Source organism: Lepidochelys kempii, chromosome 3, assembly GCF_965140285.1.
Source record: "Lepidochelys kempii isolate rLepKem1 chromosome 3, rLepKem1.hap1, whole genome shotgun sequence".
Classification (NCBI taxonomy): domain Eukaryota; kingdom Metazoa; phylum Chordata; order Testudines; family Cheloniidae; genus Lepidochelys; species Lepidochelys kempii.
The window spans coordinates 48,762,992-48,777,084 of record NC_136382.1 but is presented as its reverse complement, the minus strand read 5'-3'; the positions used below and the strand labels follow the sequence as shown (position 1 = coordinate 48,777,084).

The window sequence follows — 14,093 nt, the reverse complement described above, 5'->3', positions numbered from 1 at the left end:
CAAGATTGCCGACCAGTAAAATTTAAAAGCTCATAGAGAAGTTTTTAAACCAGGAGCTGGGGGAAAGCCAACAGGTGCAGAGGAGGACATGGTTCAGAAAGAGACATCCCTTAGGGGAGTATTTATTAAAGGGGATTCTCTATATCCCAGTAAAAAGGAGAGTATAGAAGTTGATAAAGTACAGGTAGGAACCGAAGAGAAACAATCAAATAAAAGAGTCCCATTCCATTACGTCACATGAAGGCAGACAACTAAATATTGATACATTTTATAAGTGCTTGTATATGAATGCAAGAAGTCTAAAATGGGTGAACTCGAGTGCCTGGTAATAAATGAGGATATTGATATAATAGGCATCACAGAAACTTGGTGGAATGGTGACAATCAATGCAATATGGTAATACCAGGGTACAAAATATATAGGACTGAGCGGGTAGGTTGTGTTGTTGGGGGAGTGGCATTACATGTGAAAGAAAGCATAGAGTCAAATATAGTAAAAGTCTTAAATGAATCAAACAGTACCATGGAATTTCTATGGTTAGAAATTCCATGCTTGAATAATAATAATAATATAGCAGTAGGAATATAATACCGACCATCTGACCAGGATAGTGACAGTGATTGTGAAGTGATCAGGGGGATTAGAGATACTACAAAAACAGAAAATTTAATAATAATGGGAGATTTCAACCATCCCCATATTGATTAGGTACGTGCCACTTCAGGATGGGATGCAGAGATAAAATTTCTAGGCACCATTAAGGAATGCTCCTTGGAGCCACTGTTGGAAGACAGGATAATGGGCTAGATGGACCATTGGTCTTTACCCAGCTGGTCATTCTTATGTTCTTATGTTAAAATATAATCTAACTATCTGCAGGCTGTAGAGTATTTGTGAATATTCTTCACCACAGACTTTGTTCTGTTCTTAGATGTTGATGTCTCCTCTCCTGATGAGAAGTCAGTAATAACTTATGTGTCATCACTTTATGATGCATTTCCCAAAGTACTGGAAGGCGGTGAAGGCATCAGTGCAAATGTAAGTAAGCGAGTAACACCTATGAAGCATGGCAGCTTCATTGACATGGCTTGATTTTAGAAGGTTTCAACTCAATACTGCAGTTAGCTACATTCTCCATAGACTGGTATAACAATAATAATAAACTAATATTACAAAATAACACAATTGAAAGTTTTTTCATGTTGTCAATAACTCGACTCTTGGTTTCGTGATCTAACTGGGAGCTCCACATGATTAAAAGACTAAACAAATACTGTATTTGATTTATAACAATACTGCACTTGCTTTACAGATGAAGACATTGAAATCGAGAGCTTAACTAATAAATAATGATTTGCCCAAAGCCACAGAGAGTGCTAGAATCAGAGCTGGGATCATAACTCAGAATCTTTTGGCTCCCAGTCCTGTGGTCAGACCATTAGGTTACACTCTCTGTTTATTATCTCTCTTGAATGGTATTAGAACTGGGAAGCTTCAATGTCATCATTAGAAATAGTTGAGGCCAAATCCTATTGGCCTTTCTCATGCAGGTTTCTCAATTGATTTAATTGGGATTTATTTTATGTTAGTATGATAAAGGGACCAGAATATTGTGAATGCCGTTTTGGAATTGCTAAGCTTGGGAATTTATTTTGCTTTATGCGTCTGAAGAGATGCATCCTTTTAAACCGAGACTATAAAAGAAAAAGAAAAAAAGAAGTTGTTCTTGCTTTCTGATCTGCTGACTGTGATGTGCTTTTCTAGGATGTTGAAGTCAAGTGGGTTGAATACCAGAATATGGTGAACTACCTCATCCAGTGGATCAGGCACCATATCACAATAATATCTGACAGAGCATTTCCAAACAATCCTGTAGAACTGAAGGTGAGACACTGCGTCATACATGTACTTTGTTTGAAGAACAGTAGAAAAAAAATGAGGATTCTTATTTTATGCAGTTAAATCAAAGAGCAGCGTAATAACGTGGGTTTTCATATTTTTTTTAAATTTAAGAAACCTTGTAGCATTCCTGAGACCCTGTGTTCCCAAAGTTAAGCATGGGAGACTATGATATGGCGCTGTTCAAATTATTCACAGGACTCCAAATGTTTATATTTTAAAAAGATAAAATGATTTAGGCTTGGAAATATGAAATATGCAATACATATGGGCCAGATCCTCTGAGCTGCTAAGGTTCCTTTGTGTCCCTGGAGCAAATGAGATGCTCAGACGTGTTAGGTTTTATGTAAATTCTGTCACCCACCTGCCAGCCACCTTTCCTAACCCCCGATGTTAGCTTGTTCTTTGCATGCATGCATGCAGATGGTGGCCAGGATGAAACCCATTGAAAATCCTACCCTTTGATTGTCACCCCTCTTCCCATGCCCCAGCTACGTGAAATGTTTTGCTAGTGTCTTAACCTGCACAAGCAGATTTTTCACTGGTGGGCAAAGAATTTTTTATGCAAGTCTTTAATAGAACAATATAAGTCTATTAAACATAATGGAATGTGGTGAAGAAGTAGTAAAATACTCCCTTTTAGGAAATAGCTGGTGATATGTATTTATATTTCTCCAGGCACTTTATAACCAATACTTACAGTTTAAGGAAACAGAAATTCCACCAAAGGAGATAGATAAATCAAAAATTAAACGTCTTTATAAACTGCTTGAGGTAAGTTGTACTTTTTGTGCTTTCAGAGTAACAGCCGTGTTAGTCTGTATTCGCAAAAAGAAAAGGAGTACTTGTGGCACCTTAGAGACTAAAGGATGATGAAGTGAGCTGTAGCTCACGAAAACTTATGCTCAAATAAATTGGTTAGTCTCTAAGGTGCCACAAGTACTCCTTTTCTTTTTTTGTGCTTTATTATATTCACTCTATTGTATTTCTGGTTTTTTGTTTGTTAACCAGCCATTATTTGTTTTTGAAGGTCTGGATAGAATTTGGACGCATCAAACTCCCTCAAGGCTACCATCCAAATGATATAGAAAAAGAGTGGGGAAAACTTATTATTGCCATGCTGGAAAGGGAGAAAACCCTTCGACCTGAAGTAGAACGGTATGCTAGTGAATGTTTGACAGGGGTGGTTTATTTTCTTTCTGCTCTTTTGCCTTACTTTGGAAACTATATTGGATGTCTTTTCCATGCTAAAAACTACATTATTGTTTTAGCTTGAAGAATGCTCACAGATTTTTTTCAGCCCTGTAGATCTTTTTCTGATGTGTAGTTTCAGGATCCATATGGTAATGAGTTGGGGGGTCTCAGCCAGTCCAGAATGAATAGTATCTGTGCCTCAATCAAAGTACTTAACTTGAATGAAATTCTCCCCTATGCAAAAGGTCATGACAAGGTCTGTGCACCACTTAAATTCCATTTAAACCTTATTCTGAGGGCTGAAGGAGAATTTAAGTATGGCTCTGGCTTTTTGCCTAGGGATTAATTTCAGCCCATGCACACAAGCATATCTGAAGCTCCGTTTTTTTGGGTCAAGTAAAACTATATTGCACTCCAGTATATACAAAGCATTTAAACATACAAAATATTTGAGAGCAATCCTGCGTGAGTAGTGGAATATGTGACCTGATGTCTTTTCCATTACGAATGTCTGTGATTATGTGTATGTTAAACATTACTGAGATCTTGGGCCAGGCCTAAGAACAGATTTTGTTTTTGCAGGTACAATTTTGAGACCACAAAAAATTGCACTGGCACAAACAGAGTCCATCACCAGAAATCAGGCCTATTGTGTTTTAGAGGAGTTTTCTAACCTGGAATGGGCTCCTGGCTACTAAGAGTTTGGGTTAAACTCATCCAAGTGTATGCATAGACCCCTGCAGCAGAGAGTCTGCAGGAGAGAGATTAAAATGGCAGAAGAGGGGCCAAAGGCAGCCAGGTTTGACTGACATATAAGGCTGCTGAATGAAGAGGGAGCATGGCTAAGGTGGGTGAGGATGTGCTGATTCAGAGCATCCTCTGCTGGTGTGGTTCCTCTGGAGTGGAATGTAAAGCTGCCCCCAACGGGCAGAGCAACACGTAGGAGGACAGTGGTGGAAACACTGACCTGTTCCTGATGTGAGTTGAGGGTGACTGTGCTGAGGTGTGAGGGTGTGTGAAATTGGCCTATAGTTGTATTCATACTCACAAAAAGCTTTTATCATATTTTCAAATTGATTAAGACCTCATAAACATAAACTTCCCTCCATCTCTACGTATTTTATATTCATCAAATACATTTAAATATAATCAGATTGTCAGTTATGGGGCTCACCACTGCAAGATAAGGAGAGAAATTAATAATCTGGTAGTATTAGATCACTGAGACATTTATATTATTGATTGGGCTGGGAAACAGGAGTTTGCTGCCTCATAAACTGATAACTAGTATGCATTGCTGGGGCATATTGCTCTTTGGTACAAGCATGGACCACTGCAGCCTGAACTGCAGAATGGAATTTAATTGTGGCAAAAATGATAGCTGGGCTGATACTCAAATACAGTTGTGAGTGAGTGACCACCTCCGGAGCACCCCCTCAAGGCTTGGGCTTACACTATAGGCATCCTGCCTCAGTTTCCCCCGAAGGGGATTCTTAAACTCCACACAACCCATTTCGTCTATTCACAATACCCTTTGCCATTTCTTGGAATCTGAGTTTAATCAGACAAAATCTTTATTAATGATCTGGATGATGGGATTAATTGCACCCGCAGCAAGTTTGCAGATGACACTAAACTGCGGGGAGAGGTAGATACGATGGAGGGTAGGGATAGGATATGGAGGGACCTAGACAAATTAGAGGATTGGGCCAAAAGAAATCTGATGAGGTTCAGCAAGGACAAGTGCAGAGTCCTGCACTTAAGATGGAAGAATCCCATGCACCGCTACAGGCTGGGGACCGACTGGATAAGCAGCAGTTCTGCAAAAAAGGACCTGGGGATTACAGTGGACAAGAAGCTGGATATGAGTCAACAGTGTGCCCTTGTTGCCAAGAAGGCCCATGGCATATTGGGCTGTATTAGTAGGAGCATTGCCAGCAGATCGAGGGAAGTGATTATTCCCCTCTATTCAGCACTGGTAAGGCCACACCTGGAGTATTGCGTCCACTTTTGGTCCCCCCACTACAGAAGGGATGTGGACAAATTTGAGAGAGTCCAGCGGAGGGCAACAAAAATGATTAGGGGGCTGGGGCACATGACTTACAAGGAGAGGCTGAGGGAACTGGGGTTATTTAGTCTGCAGAAGAGAAGAGTGAGTGGGGATTTGATAGCAAACTTCGGCTACCTGAAGGGGAGTTCCAAAGAGGATGGAGCTCGGCTGTTCTCTGTGATGACAGATGACAGAACAAGAAGCAGTGCTCTCAAGTTGCAGTGGGGAGGTCTAGGTTGGATATTAGGAAACGCTATTTCACTAGAAGGTTGGTGAAGCACGGGAATGGGTTACCTAGGGAGGTGGTATAATCTCTATCCTAAGGCCCGGCTTGACAAAGCCCTGGCTGGGATGATTTAATTGGTGTTGGTCCTGCTTTGAGCATGGGGTTGGATGGACTAGGTGACCTCCTGAGGTCTCTTCCAACCCTAATATTTTATGATTCTATGAAATAAACTCAAAAATAAAACTCAAAGTCCCAAAACAAATTCCATCTGTTTTACCCTCTTGTCAGGTCGCTCCCAGGTCTTTCCTGCCTGTAGTCTCAGTCCCACATCCCAGGACTCTCTGCTAGAGCATGCTCACTTCTAGCAGTCTCTAATCTCCCTAAGCATCCTTCCTTCATTGCACCCACTGCTGCTTTCAATAGGGAAACCACCTGATCTCTCTCCGGTGTGCCTCTTCAGCAGTTAGGGTTGGCTTGACCCAGGCCTCCAGATGTAAGGGGCAAACCACCCTGTTACAGTGGTAAATTGCTAAAACCCTGTCCCTTCGGCTGATAACGATTAGGAAAACATCAGTATGCATGGGTAGCTAGTGGCAGGTTGGAATGTGGGATCCCAGTTAATATGTGGTGGGTGAAGAAAGCCTGGTAGCTTGCCTGTCGTGGTCAAGGGCCAAACTGGGGTTCCTATTTGTCAAGCTAGTGGGATTGAAACCATCATAGAGATAAGCCTGCTCAGTCTCTGCAAGGGTAGCCTGTGTCCTTTATATTCTTAAAGCAGCAGCACTGTAATACAGATGTAGTTTTATAGCGGGCTGGAAGCAGGAGTTAAAATGGGGAAATATTTAGTTAAGAATGAAAGGCTGAATGAATTTTATATACATGTATTTATACATAAAAACCAAGAAGAAGATTCGTTTTGCCTTCTTTTCCTTTTGGTAAGAAAGCCTTGGTGCTGTCAGGTCAGAATGCTGAAGAAAGTAAGGTGATGTCTTCAGGATTACAGCTTGGTGGGACAGGGGAATAAAATAAACGGGCTTGTCTGGACAGCAGAATAATAGTAATGGATTGGACAGTGTACAGGGGTATAGAGTTCACCAGTTATGGGCTTGATGGGTTACTCCTGTTTTACACTGGCGTAACTCCATTAAAACCAGGGGATTTACACCAGCATAAATCTGGAATTGTACAGTGCTGAACCAAGCTCTTTTTACTTCTCTTCATATAACCTTTAATTCAATATTTGCACAACACTGTAGCAAGCTTGTAATATAACTTTTGATTGACTATTTGAGTAACTGATATTTTCACCTTTTCTGCATTTTTTTTCTTTAGTTAACATTTCTGGAAGAGAGTACTGTACATTACCTAGAAGTCAATATAATATCATTATAAATATAATTTAGCTTGTTGAAATTGGTTGAGACTTATATTAAATATTTGGCACCTCTGTCTCCCGGTGACGCCCTCGTCGTTTTGTTTAGTCCATACTTGCAGAGCTTTTTAATGCAACGTAGGGAAGCCAAACTCAAACGAGCATACATAGCTCTAGGTAAAATCCTTTGAAGAGCTATCCGAGTATTACTTGCTGGGTGTTGGATGTGCATGTTGAAACCTATTTAAAGAAGGAATGCTAGGGGTTTCAAAAGCCAGTAGAGAGATTTCATCCCTGGAAGCTGTACATTTTGCTGGAGTTTTTACCTTTTCCATTTTCCAATAGATGTAAATGGCCAAAGGGAGAGTGCTCCTGGTGTAAAAATGAACAGCAGTAGTTATGGCTACCACAGTAGCGATTCCTTGTTTAGCAACAGCACTGGCACTCGAACCAGCATTGACTCAAATGAGAATTTCCTTTCTGTGAATTGTGGCCCAACACTGATTAATTCTTGTATCAGCTTTAGCAATGGCACGTTAGAAGAATCTAGGTACACTGGCATAAATACTGGCATTTGAGGCAAGATATTTTCTTTTGTATTGCAATGTGGATACTAAAAAAACGTTTTTTTTAAATAGTCTGTGGTGTCTTTTAGGTTGGAAATGTTGCAGCAGATTGCAAACAGAGTTCAGCGGGACATCCTGGGCTGTGAAGACAAACTGATACTTGCTCGGAATGCTCTGCAGTCTGTAAGTCAAATATGAATTCTCTTTCTGGGTGTGTTTGTGAACTTTTTGGCACTGAAACCTTTACAGTTTTTTAAATCTTACTTTCAGAACTTTTGATTGACTATTTGAGTAACTGATATTTTCACCTTTTCTGCATTTTTTTTTCTTTAGTTAACATTTCTGGAAGAGAGTACTGTACATTACATAGAATTCATTCTGCTAGGGTTTTACTAGTAATTATTTAAGATAAAAAAATAGCTTACAGTGAAAGTGAAATCTCTACAAAGTACTTATCCAGTTAGCTGTAGGATTTAATTGCTGGTATTTATCATTCCAAAACACAGGATGCCAAGCGATTAGAATCAGGGCTACATTTCCAGAATGAAGCAGAGATAGCTGGATATATACTTGAATGTGAGAATCTTCTGCGCCAACAAGTAATTGATGCCCAAATTCTTATTGATGGAAAATATTATCAGGCAGATCAACTGGTACAGAGGTATTTCATACTTTTATTTAAGTGTATAAATACAGATTGTGTATGTGTATTGTAGCCCAAAAGTGTCACACCTAAATGCCTGTAGTTAAGCTCCTAAATCCATAATTGGCAATCCAAATAAAAATAACTGGATGTTCAGAGGTGTTGAGTGCCAACTACTTTTATTGAACTCAATGGGAGCTGCATGTGCTCATATGCTCAGCACCTCTGAAAATCAGGTCACTTATCTGGGTGCCATTTAGGTGTTTAACTTTATCAGACACCCAAGTCTGAACATTTTGGGCGTTTTTATTGTGCTTAAAATGATTACCCTTAAAATGTACTAATTTTGTTCTAGATAAATAGAAATATGATTTGCGTCAGTAGTTCCAGCGTACCCGGAAAGGTAGTAGCAGGCTAACGTCAGTTCACAAACAGCAGTTTGTGCAACCAGAAACCCTCACTGTAGTAATAGGGTGTCATTTTATGGAAAAGCAACATGTTCCCAAAGAGTGGCAGAATTTAACCTGAATCTGGTGAGAGCAAGCACAGGATATCTGAGCGGTAAACAAAACTTTGCAGCTAATCAATCCACCCCAGCATGTAGTATCCTGCCTTGCAACAGCAAGATTTCTCTTTTGCTGGTTGTGTCTGGCTTTGCATTTGGTACATGCTACTGCACATGTTAGGTTGGTTTTCTGCGTTATTGCCAGGATTTTGTCCATACTAACACACACAAGTATGCATGTATAGGGTGACACAGTACATACAAGTTACTTTTAGAGCTGTTTACTAGATAATATAAATAGGCTAATATAGAAAGCTTATATAGGAACTAATGTAGTAATAAGTAAAGTCTATAGTAAATAATAGTACTGAGGTACTAATAGTGTAAATTTATGTTTAGAATATGTAAAGCATACAAGATAGCTTTCATTTATATTGCTATAGTTCAATTAATTATATTGTTTCATAAAAATGCATTCACAAACTGTCAGTGAGATTGTTTTGTTTTCTTTAGTAAATGTAATTTCTTTATAGGGTTGCTAAACTTCGAGATGATCTTATGGCCTTAAGGACGGAATGTTCTTCAGTATTCAGCAAGGGGCGCACACTGACAACAGAACAGACAAAGCTGATGATTTCGGGAATAACACAAAGCTTAAACTCAGGATTTGCACCAAACTTAAACCCTGATTTAAACTCTGGAATGACCCAGGGTTTAACACCTACTTTGACTTCTTCCAGTCTGACATCAGGCCTTTCATCAGGTCTTACTTCAAGACTGACTCCGGCAATCACACCAGCTTATACACCAGGCTTTCCACCACGGCTAATTCAAACCTGTGTAACAGGAGTTGACACCAATGCACTGCAAACACTCAAGCTGATGCAAATCCGAAAGCCCCTCATGAAATCAGCTTTTGTTGATCAAAATTTAACAGAAGAAGAAGTCAACCTGAAATTTGTCCAGGACCTCTTGAACTGGGTAGATGAAATGCAGGTAATGTCTTTATGCAAACACCTCTTAGTCTACCTTAGTCATTTCCTTTATTTTCTGAGGAGCTTTGGTTATTTTTTCACTTTTGTCTATAAGGTTCAACTCGATCGAACAGAATGGGGTTCAGATCTGCCAAGCGTTGAAAGCCATTTAGAAAATCAAAAAAATGTCCATAGAGCTATAGAAGATTTTGAATCAAGCCTTAAAGAAGCTAAAATCAGTGAGGTACGCCACTGTACTTTTTATTTCTTGAGGTTACTTTTTTTAATTGAATTACTCATGAGGTGATTACTGGTTACACAACTGCACTTGGATTTCAGAACCTTTCTTTGGTTTTATGTATGATTGCCCGATGAATTCGCATTATACAAATTAATCTAATATTTGAGAATAACTGTTAATGTGGCTAATCTTTTTGTTGTCCTTTAACCTTATCTACTGTACACAGATCCAAATGACTGCCCCTCTTAAACTCAGTTATACAGAAAAATTGCACAAACTGGAGAGTCAGTATGCAAAACTCTTGGTAAGATCATTATATCTCTTTGATGTTCAACTTTTAAATGTGTGTTGCTTTGATAATGGCAGGGTTTTTAAATTAATTTTTTTTTAAGAATACATCAAGAAATCAGGAAAGGCACCTTGATACCCTGCACAATTTTGTGTCCCGTGCCACTGGAGAGCTTATATGGCTGAATGAAAAAGAAGAGGAGGAGGTTGCGTATGACTGGAGTGAAAGAAATTCCAGTATATCACGAAAAAAGGAGTACCATGCAGTAAGCATTGCTAATGTAATCTAAAAGGAAATAATTAAAATACATTTAATAATTTAACAAGTTTCTAAAATATCTCATTTTTTTATTTAAAAAAAAAAGGATTTAATGAGAGAACTTGATCAAAAAGAAGAAGTTATTAAATCAGTTCAGGAAATAGCAGAGCAGCTACTCCTTGAAAATCACCCTGCAAGGCTAACTATTGAGGTAAGTCAAGAAGTATAGCACACAAACCGGAAACCAATATTGTGATTTAAGTCTTCATGACTTTTTGCTGATGGGATATTTGTTAATAAGTTCAGACAATAAGAGTTTTTTTCTTTTCTATGTCCTGGTGTGGCTCTGTGCCTCACTTTCAAAGAAATAAGTGTTTTTAAACATTTATGGCTAAATCCTGGAGTCCTACTTGGTTTTTACTTAGGGCTAGTCTACACTACTTCTTAAGTCGATGTAATTTACATTGCTCGGGGGTGTGATTACAACCTGAGCAATGTAAGTTACAGCTTCTTAAATCGGTGTCCACACCACGCTATGTCAATGGGAGAGCGCTCTCCCATCACCATAGTGTGTCTTCGCTAGATGCACTACAGCGGTACAGCTGCGCTGATGTAATGCAGTCGATTAGACTTGCCCTTAGTCAAAGCTCCCATTGAAATGTAAGAAGAAGGATTAAGGACTCCACGATTGGCCCTTGCAACCATATTTTGCCTTCAACTCTCACATGCAATTTCCATTGATGTTAATGGGATTTGCACATGCAGATTGAAGGCATAGAATAGCCCTCAATTTGTTTTTCTCTCCCTTTGAGCTGGAAAAGGTATCCCTAAAGCATTTCTAGTCACAAATAGTTTATCATATTGCTTCCTTTTAAGGTCCGGGGTTTGGTTTCATGACCTTATTGTCAATAAATTACAGAAATTGTATTGACATTGGAATGTAACAAAGTGGACTGATTTATTTTGGACTTGAATCAGGCTCTATATTGTAGGTAATCTGTTTACATAAAAAATATTGTAGCTACTGTAGGTGCTTTTACAAGCCTCCAGAGGAGAGTGTCAGATTGTTTTCCCTTCAGAAACTCATGTCAAGAATAGACAGTAAAGTGGTGCTACAATAGGACCAATGAAAACAGTTATAATACAGGAGGATGAGCTAATCCATTCAGGGATCAATACCAACTCTGGATTTTATGATTCTTTGATTTAAAGAGTTTATTTTTCATAATATGGAAACGAATGAAGAAAAATCCTTCCTTACCTTTACTTTCACTTGAATGTGGGTAATGAATGGTATTTTGGTAGTGTGGGAATTATTTTCTCTAAAATGGTATGCTGTTACTAATATATGTATCACTCAATATCAGTCTAATAAACATATATACCACAGAGACAAAGCAGTATGGTGGTAGATAGGTTACATTATAGTCATTTACATTAAACAGTACAGGGTGGGTGTGTGCGCGTGCGGGCACACATCTGTAATATATTTAAAATTACTGCCTTCTTAATTCCCTAGTATGTGCAGATAACAAGACTTCAGAAACTGTCTTTTCATATTAATCAGGCACACTGGGGTGTTCGCCAAGCATTAATGGATCAATCCACCCAGTCACTGGAAGACCTCTCTGCCTTCTGTGCCAGTCGGATGGGTCTGGCTCTACATGAGACAATTCTGATTGACTTAAAAATATTTAGAGCACCCTCTGCTGGCAAATGTTAGGGCAATGCACCCAGTTTTCTATAGAAGTGGTAGTAAAAACATTGTTTAAGAGACAAAGACATTAGTAAAGTTAAACTTATTTTTAAATGTTATGAAAAAGCATATATATATATATGCACATATTAGGGCTTCAGAAAACATTTTTATTGTCCATACAGCACCACATTTTATGTCTGATTTTTTACTCTATACTTAGGCAAAACTCCTACTGTCTGAAGGACAGTTGTGCCTGCATAAGGAGGGCAGGACCAGACTCTTTTGTTTGTAACACTATTCTTATTTTTTCCTAAAGTCTGCAAGAATGTACATGTTTTAATTTCTGCACTCATTCCTAAAATGCTTTCTTTTTTCATCTTTAAGGCCTATAGAGCTGCAATGCAAACACAGTGGAGCTGGATTTTACAGCTCTGTCACTGTGTTGAACAACACTTGAGAGAAAATGCTGCTTATTTTGAGGTAAGTAAGTCAAACAATTAAATTTGTAATACTTTAAAGCATGATTATAGTCAGAAAAGTGACAGGAAGAACAGTCAGTCTAGAATATTGGTTAGTCTTTCTCAATAACTTTCAGATCAAATTCGCTCAATTTTTCCATTTATAACTCAGTGCATGGGCCAGATTCCAAGGTAGTATAAGCGGGTGTAGCTCCATTGTCTTCAGTAGAGTTATGTCAGTTTACACCAAGGGAGTATTGGGCCAGGTTGTTTTTTTTTTTAAATGTCAGAGCTGAAAATAAGTCCAGGATCTGGAAAAGAGGCAGTGTTCTTTCTTCCTCGGACATCATAATAGTTAATACAGCTTCTGCAACTGGATTCAGGTTGTCAGGTTTGTTGATGATGGACCAGGTAGAACAGAATCGAACTCATTCTTTCAGGGCTGCACAGACAACAGCAGAACACACGTTATTATCAGTGCAGGGCAAAGAAGGCCCACAGGGAACTGATGAGTTGACTAAGGTTTTGCCATTTATAGACACCTTTCTCACTATAGCTCCTCTTAAATGATTAGTAAACGATCATTAATCTACTAATTATTATACACAGTAATGGAAGGTCTTAGTATGCATTGTCTGATTTAGAAAGAACTCTGTTATTTTTTATATTTAATATAGAGAGAGTATTCTTAACAGTCTTGAACCTTGTGGAGTCATTTATGCTAGTGCACATGAGAGCAAAATGAATGTAAATTGCAACAAATCAGAATGGTAGGGCTTTATAGCTCACCCACTTTGTATTCATGTAAATGGCTACAAAAGGTAAAAAGGCATTGGAGAATCAGGTTCCATCTAATCTGTATAATGTTCATAGGGACATACTACTTTGTATAGCTTGTTTGCTACATTTAATAACTTTTATTTTATAATCTGTTTTTTAAAACTTAATAGCTGTAAATTCCAGGAGTAGCAGAATCACTGTTTGAAAATCATTTTCACAGGAACAGGTTTCAGAGTAGCAGCCGTGTTAGTCTGTATTCGCAAAAAGAAAAGGAGTACTAGTGGCACCTTAGAGACTAATCAATTTATTTGAGCATAAGCTTTCATGAGCTACAGCTCACTTCATCGGATGCAACTTCATCCGATGAAGTGAGCTGTAGCTCACAAAAGCTTATGCTCAAATAAATTGGTTAGTCTCTAAGGTGCCACAAGTACTCCTTTTCTTTTTTCACAGGAACAGTAATTAACTAATGTACAGACATAGGGATACTGATTTTGTTTTCAGATAACGTGTGCAGTAACTGATTTTCCATGATGTTTCAGTGATGCATGTCTGCCTTTATGAGATCAGGAGCAGGTACTTAAACTGCAAGAACTCAATCCCTTGAAATTCAAGCTACTTTAAAATATAAAACAGCTTTAAAACCATTTAGTGGTTTCTTCAAACAACAATTTTGGCTTAACACTTAGTAAACCTTTCAGTGTTGTTCTTAATGAATCAAAATACGTGTCTTACCTTAGTTTTTCAATGATGCCAAAGAAGCCATGGACTATTTAAAGAATTTAAAAGATGCCATACAGCGAAAGTACAGTTGTGATAGGTCCAGCAGCCTTCATAAACTGGAAGATCTTGTTCAGGAGTCCATGGTAAGAATTCAAGAATCTTGTTGACAAAAAAATAAGATTAAACAAGAGTTGTGTAACACCTATCTGGATTTA

At 38.5% G+C, this 14,093-nt stretch overlaps 1 protein-coding gene across 19 annotated transcripts in view; it reads left to right on the top strand.

Moving 5' to 3' along the window:
* DST (dystonin) overlaps positions 1–14,093 on the top strand; it is a 471,547-nt gene that overhangs the window by 260,286 nt on the left and 197,168 nt on the right. For all 19 annotated transcript variants that reach the window (XM_073336274.2, XM_078852094.1, XM_078852090.1 and 16 more), the window contains 13 exons: positions 933–1,039; positions 1,766–1,885; positions 2,579–2,674; positions 2,931–3,058; positions 7,398–7,491; positions 7,815–7,969; positions 8,990–9,452; positions 9,546–9,674; positions 9,898–9,975; positions 10,064–10,225; positions 10,325–10,429; positions 12,302–12,397; positions 13,896–14,021. In XM_073336274.2, coding sequence (XP_073192375.2) covers positions 933–1,039; positions 1,766–1,885; positions 2,579–2,674; positions 2,931–3,058; positions 7,398–7,491; positions 7,815–7,969; positions 8,990–9,452; positions 9,546–9,674; positions 9,898–9,975; positions 10,064–10,225; positions 10,325–10,429; positions 12,302–12,397; positions 13,896–14,021 — 1,859 coding nt within the window. The remainder of the gene's footprint in view (positions 1–932; positions 1,040–1,765; positions 1,886–2,578; positions 2,675–2,930; positions 3,059–7,397; positions 7,492–7,814; positions 7,970–8,989; positions 9,453–9,545; positions 9,675–9,897; positions 9,976–10,063; positions 10,226–10,324; positions 10,430–12,301; positions 12,398–13,895; positions 14,022–14,093) is intronic.